The sequence below is a fragment of the Prosopis cineraria genome, unplaced genomic scaffold (assembly GCF_029017545.1).
Source record: "Prosopis cineraria cultivar Desert tree isolate PC_DT_omini unplaced genomic scaffold, ASM2901754v1 PC6, whole genome shotgun sequence".
NCBI classification, from domain to species: Eukaryota; Viridiplantae; Streptophyta; class Magnoliopsida; order Fabales; family Fabaceae; genus Prosopis; species Prosopis cineraria.
Window position 1 is genome coordinate 13,758,003 of NW_026555337.1, and position 6,895 is coordinate 13,764,897.

Below are 6,895 nucleotides of genomic sequence, written 5' to 3' on the forward strand. Positions count from 1 at the left end.
ATTAATTATTAATTGGGTGTGACCTGAACATTGTGCTGAAAATAGAAAAGTGTAAATGTGTCCTTCTTTGTTGGTATTAATTAATTTCATCTCTATTATTTAATGTTTCGAGTCTCTGAAGGGGTCTTTCAAAATACTACATTCATTTATAGTTTTTATCAGTATCGTCATAAATAATTAGTAATAAAAATATTAGTTGTTGGCAAGCACCGAATCAATATTTGGTAGGAAAGAGGGCCTCTCCACTTTTTTTTGTTCTCTCATTTTCCCTTCATTTCTCAATCATCATCATTCATTTTATTTTATTAAATAAATATATTTTAATTATAAATTTAATCCATGGTGTTGTTTGAGAAATGAAAAAAATGGAGGGAAAAAAAAGTAAAGATCCTCTTCCATGTTCGGTAAGATCGTAATTTTGAATCCCACCATTGATATAAACTATAAAACTTTTCTTAGAAATAGTTTATATGTTTTTTTATATAGATATTTAATTTATGACTTTGACTAACTTGCTATTCTAATAAATGTTGAGTCTTTTTGAAATTTTTAAAATTTTTGTGATTATAATTGAATTGAATGGTATTTAAGATATTTAGAGAAGTCTCTTATTCAATTTCTTTATTGTTAGGCCCAAGCAAGTGGCAGTATCATTTATATTGACTGAGCCATCAATGTTCTCATCTTTAAGACAATGATTGATTTTTCTTAATTGAAGGTTGATATTATTAATAATATCTTGTGTGCGTGTGAAAACGATATCGATATTAATGGTGACTTCATTAGAATAGATACTTTTGCATCTAGTTTTTTATACGTCCATGTATGCAAAAAATTTCTACCACGGAATTCTTGTACGCTAACTTTTAGTATCATTCTTCATAACTATTTCATTTTAAATTGTAAAATATTTTTAAATAAAATTTTATATACTAATAAACTTTATTATATACACTTACGTTATATATGAATGGGTGGATTTAAGTTAAGAATTTAAATTTCAAGTCTCATATTTAAAATTTCACATTTAAAATTCATAAATTTTAAATTCTTTATTTGAATAATATAAAAAATTTTAAATTACAATATTAAAATTCTTTGTTTGGATTTAAAATAAAATTTCAAATTTTAAATTCTATATTTAAATTTAAAAAAACTTAGAAGATTAATCAAACTCAACAATTTGAATGGCCAGCTTCCAATAGGATTAAACAAACAAAGCTGACTAGGATGGTAGCACTGGTGACGATTGGGACGGGACCTTCAACTTCCATCAAGACCAGACAGTTGCAACGATGGGGATGGAACGGCTGACTTCCATTGGGACTCAATTGGCACTAGACGACCAACTTCCATTGAGACCGAATCATCGGTGATGACAGGCACAGAATGGCTGACTTCTACCAAGATTGGATTGACGGCGACTACGTGCACTAGACGGCCAACTTCGACCGTGACTGGACCAACACTGATGATGGAAACAACATGGTTGACTTTCACTAGGATCGGACTGATGGCGACAATTGAGATCGAATAGCCAAGTTCCACCAGCATCAGACCGGACCAACAGCTTCGACAACTAGATTAAAGGGATGGCAACAGAAGGCAATCGTCCAGTCCTCGCCCGATAAAAGTTAGACTTTCAGTCCACATCATCGTTATAGGTTCAGTCTTAGTGAAAGTCAGCCATTCGGTTCTTATCATCGTGATCAGTTCGGTGCTAGTTGAAGTAGGCGACCTGGTCCCCATCATTATCTCAGTCCGATCCTGGTGAAAGTTGACCGTCCAATTCCCATCGTCATCAGTCCGGTCCCAAAAGAAGTTAGCCTTTCGATCCCCGTCATCACCATAGGTCCTGTCCTAGTAGAAGTTGGTCGTCTAATCCATGTTGTCATCATTGGTGCGATACCGGTAGAAGTTGGCCACCCAGTCCTGTCGTTAGCGTCGGTTTGATTCCAATGCAAGTCAATCGTGCTGTCCCTATCATCCCCATTATTTTCGTCGGTCTGGTCTCGATAGAAGTCGACCATCCGATCTCTATCATCGTCATCAGTCTAATCCTATTGACAGTTGGCTGTCCGATCCTAGTCATCGTTGTCGATCCAATCTACTTAGAAGTCAGCCGTTCGGTCCCCATTGTCGTCGTTGGTTTGGTCCTGTTGGAAGTCGGCAGTCTGATCCCCGTCGTCGCCATCGTTTTAGTCCTAGTGGAAGCTAACCATTCCTTCCCAATCATCATCATCAATCTGATCCCGATGGAAGTCGGCTATCTTGTCTTGATCAACGGTGGCAGCTTGTTTCCGTCAACTTTGGTGGTTCGGTCCAATTATCGTTGGCAGGTTAATCAAGCCTTCATGTATTTTGGTCAAATTACAAAAGAGCTTGAGTTAGGATTTGAAATAACAAAGGTTTAGAAATAATTTTAAATTTCAAATAGATTAAGGGAGAACTTGAATTTGGATTTGGATTAAATCCAAATCCATACATTTTAAATTATCCAAATAATAAATTTGACTCAAATTTAAATTCAAATCTAAATTCATATATATCCAAACATAGTATTAACAATTTTTATCTTTTTAAAACAAATATATAAACTTTTAAAAATGCTCTTCATTTAATATATTAAAAAGAAAAGGGATGTAAACTAATTATAAAAAGAAAAATAATAATATTAGAATAAGTTTATTCAATCAAATCTTAATCATCTCAAAGTTTTTCTTACTTTAAAATACTAAATCTCTCTCAAAAGTATTTTATAATTTAAGATGGAGTGGGTATTAAATTTGGAGTACTTGGCTACTTTCATCCAAACATCCTGAATTTTCTTACAATTGCATAAAACATGAAAGGAAGAGTCCAAATCCAGAGAATTACGACAAAAACGGCAAGTCCTTGACTAATTTACCACCATTTTAGTAATTGGTTTTGATGCCCATTATGATCATGATACCATCTCTACTCATGAGATCCGGATTATTAAGATTTAAAATTTTTTTAAATTTTTTAATAAATCTATTTATCACTAATTTGGACAAGACATATTTAATTTACATAGTTTAATTTAATATTACAATTTTTATATTTTTCTATAAAATTGACTATCTAAATATATTTTGAATAGTTCCTATTTAATATTATTTTTTTAATTTTAAATATTTTTATTTTGATAAATACAGTATTGAAAACAAAGATAATATCTTAATGGGCACTTTCTAAAATTTACATTTTTAAAAAATTATTAAAATTTCAAAATTTTAAATTTGAATTATTCAAAGTAAATTTAGATAGTTAATTTATAAAAATTATAAAAAATTAATATTAAATTTAGACTATTTAAATTAAATCTGAATGGTGCATATTAATAACGAATGGGGACAAAGAAAATTTATTAAAAAAGTTATAATTCTTATAAATAAATAAATATAAAATAAAAATAAAAAGTTTTAAATTTGTACTGTCAAAATAAATCTAAAGAGTGATTAAAACTATGGTACCGACTCCCTGAGCTCCGAAATTGAACTCACAATTTTATACTTTCTCAACATAAAGAGGAAGATTCACTTGGGCCTTTTTATGTACAAAAACGTTTGATTTCATTTCACAAGATATCTGGGTTTAGCAAAAAGCCTAAAACTGTAATACACATCCCTCATAATCCATACATCCTCCAACTATAGAAAGTTATACAAGTGACGAAAACGAACCAAGAGAAGAGGCTTTAATAGTTCAAATCCTGATATTATCCTCCTACTTTTGAGTTCCATTTATACACCAAATTTGCATATACAGCAAAACAATGAAATAAAAGCAGATTCACTTGTGCAAGAGATTCATGGGATGGGATAAAGGTTAGATTCCATTTCTATTACACTTATTCTTCTCAAATGAAGTAAATTTCAGAGAATCTTATTGCTCTGTATTAAATCCCTGAACTTCTAAGACTATTGAAGATCGATAAAATAATCATCGATTGAAATGCTCGATGCTTCTCCTTGTGTGTACCCATCACTGATGCCCTCCCATATACCGCCGGTACCTGCGCCGGCGTTGTCGTCGTCGTTCTAGTCCACCAGAACTCGTCATTCATCTCTCTGTTTTCTCTCTGCTCATTATCTGTCCTCTCAATCTTCCCTTCTGCTTCAACAATCCTCTGCGCATCGACGGCCATGCCGGCATTCGACGCCGCCGCCTGCACCGACCTCGGCGACATCTCCCTCTGCTGCCAGATATAACAGGGAGGCAGCATCTCCGGGAGGTTGAGCTTCTCCAACGACGCCGGTCTCCTCAGACAGTAGTAAGCCACGTCACGAGCCACCGCTGCCGCCTCCGGCGAGGCAAACGTGCCCAGCCACAGACGCTCCTGCGACCCCGGGACTCGAATCTCCGACACCCACTTGCCCCATTTCCGTCGCCGGACTCCCTTGTACTCAAATCTCCAACAATCTTTATTTTCTTCTGCTTTCAATGTTCAGGCGGCCCGATTTCACATTGATCCCACGATTATGACTGAAACACAATTAAAATTAATTATTAGATCTCCTAGTCACGCATCAAATTAATTTATTTAATTATTATAATTAAATTTGATTAATTTAAGGATTAAAATTGAAATGTTACAATTATAATAAAAAAAATACAAACAAAAATTTGGTAGAAACATTTTAATTGCATGATATATTGAACAAAATTTTTGGAGGAAGAGTGTAAAATTAAATTAAAACAAGGAGAAGTAACTTATTATTATAAGTTACTTTGTCTGATCATTATTATAAAGCATGTTAACCGGAATGAAGAAATGAAACTTAACTCATTAAATATGTTTTAAAATATATTTTTTAAAATTTACCCTTATTAAAAATAGAGAGAGAGAAGTACAAAGTATACAATTAGCCATAAAATTAAATTTATAACTAATAATAAATAACTCTCCATGTATCTTATATTGAGAATCAAAGAATTATTTTAGAAGGTGCCTGAAAATAGAGAACAGAGGGAATACTTAGCATATAAAAATATACTTTTTTTATCTTAAATTATAAAACATTTTTGGGAGATTCGACATTCCGTAGATACTTTGAAAAAAATAAAATTTTATTAATATTTTTTTTAATATTACCTTTTTCATATATTTTTTCTCTTTAATATTCTTTTGCAAATAAAGTGTTAAATGAAAGATTGTCTTAAAAACATAAGATTGTAAAGTATATTTAATAAATTTTATTAGTATATGTAATTTTGTTTAAAAATATCATATAATTTAAAATAGACCGAATATTATTCATTATTTTATTTCTGTTTTATCCTCTAAACATTTTCTATGAACATAATAAGAGAACAATAGATTTTATTTTTTTAAGACAATATCAATAATTTAATTATCTCTTGGTGAATTAAATAAGATAATTAGAAGTAGTTTATAATATAAATATGGGAAGAGTATTTGTGTTTTTGTAATATTAACACGAGGTCAAAATAATGAGGGTTTAATGGACGGTGGTCCCCAGGGCAGGGGTGTCTGAACTGTAGAACTTGATGAGGGGGAACCAGTTGGCTTAAATTAATGGAGTGTGTGAGATTATTCGATTTGATGGTTGACCGCCTCCAAATGGTTGACCCCTTTGAGGCTGTTCAGTGCTAAACGTGTCTAAATTGGGATCACACTCATTTGAATGATTTGATATGAACAACACCATCACCACAATTGTTTCGGAATGTCGGGGGATAACTTGGTCTCACAAGGCCCGCGTGCGTTGTACACACGCCTTAAACCAACACTGCATGCCTTCGTGTATATATATACTTCCTTTATTTAAAAATATAAAATATTTTTTAAAAAATTAAATATTTAAAAATATAAAATATTTTTAATCTTTTAAAGTATAATTATTATTTTTTAAAAAAATACTCTTATTGATAATAATTTTATATTTATTGTAGAATGTTTAATAAATATAAATATAAAAAGATAGGGTTACTTTAAAAATAGACAACTACTTTATTGAAGATGAAATTCAGTTATAATGATAGGAACAGTTGAGAATATGGATAAATTTGTAAAGATAAATCCGAATAACTTGATATAAGGATTGAGTTAGGCTGAAAAAATTAAATTAAATAAAAAATAAATCTTTTTCTGACTTGGAAAGAATAACCCGTAAGCCTAATAAATAATTTTAATGAATTAAGGTTAAACTGTTTAATCTCTATTTTTATAAAAAAATTTAAAAAAATTGAAGAATAAAAAATGAAGGGAGTTTTGAAACCACAAAACCGGAAAATACAAGAGAATTTGGAATAAATCATGAAAAAATTGATTAATATCATATATTTATCTTGTGAATCTTTTTATAGTTATATAAAATGTCATTATGAAACTAATTATCATTTAGGTGTAGTTTTTTAAAAATTCATGTAAAAAAAATTAAATGAGCTAGTAGGTTGATTCGTTTAACTTATCACCTAACGGGAAAGTTGAAATGATTATAATATAATAATTAAATATGTAAATTTAAAGTTATATTAAGTGAAGAGTATTTTTAAAAGTTTATAGAATATATTTTTTTTGCAAAGGTAAGCTTCTAAATTGTTATTATTGATATGTGTAATTCTTATATTAAATTGTCTTATAATTTTGGATAAAGAAAGCACAATCCAATAAACAATCTTCATGCTTTAAATGGCATAGAGACTTCAAATAAAGTTTTACTTAAAAAGTAGTTTTTTGTAAGACTATGTTTTGTTTTGACATAGTAGGATTTTGATTATTACCAATCACCAATTATAGGAAAGGGTCCAAATTACAAGTTCGCTGAAAATTTTCTGGGATTAAAGTTTTGTTTTCTCATAATTCTGTTTTGATAATTAATTTTAAATTTTGTCTAAAATTAGAAAT

The 6,895-nt window shown here is 30.4% G+C and overlaps 1 protein-coding gene across 1 annotated transcript; it reads right to left on the reverse strand.

Moving 5' to 3' along the window:
* Nucleotides 1–3,922: 3,922 nt before the first annotated feature.
* LOC129313911 (ethylene-responsive transcription factor RAP2-9-like) lies at nt 3,923–5,696 on the reverse strand. Its single transcript, XM_054957303.1, has 2 exons — nt 5,600–5,696; nt 3,923–4,458 (listed from the first exon to the last, which is right to left on the reverse strand). Exons 1-2 carry the CDS (start codon nt 5,694–5,696, stop codon nt 3,923–3,925), a joined length of 633 nt encoding a protein of 210 aa, XP_054813278.1.
* Between the last annotated feature and the right edge of the window lie 1,199 nt (nt 5,697–6,895).

Excerpts from the sequence above, each read along its gene's own strand:
- LOC129313911 (XM_054957303.1), bottom strand. The coding sequence starts at position 5,696 with ATGGTGTTGTTCATATCAAATCATTCAAATGAGTGTGATCCCAATTTA. Across the intron at positions 4,459-5,599 it reads GGGTCAACCATTTGGAGGCG|AAGAAAATAAAGATTGTTGG; the intron begins GTCAACCATCAA and ends CATTGAAAGCAG.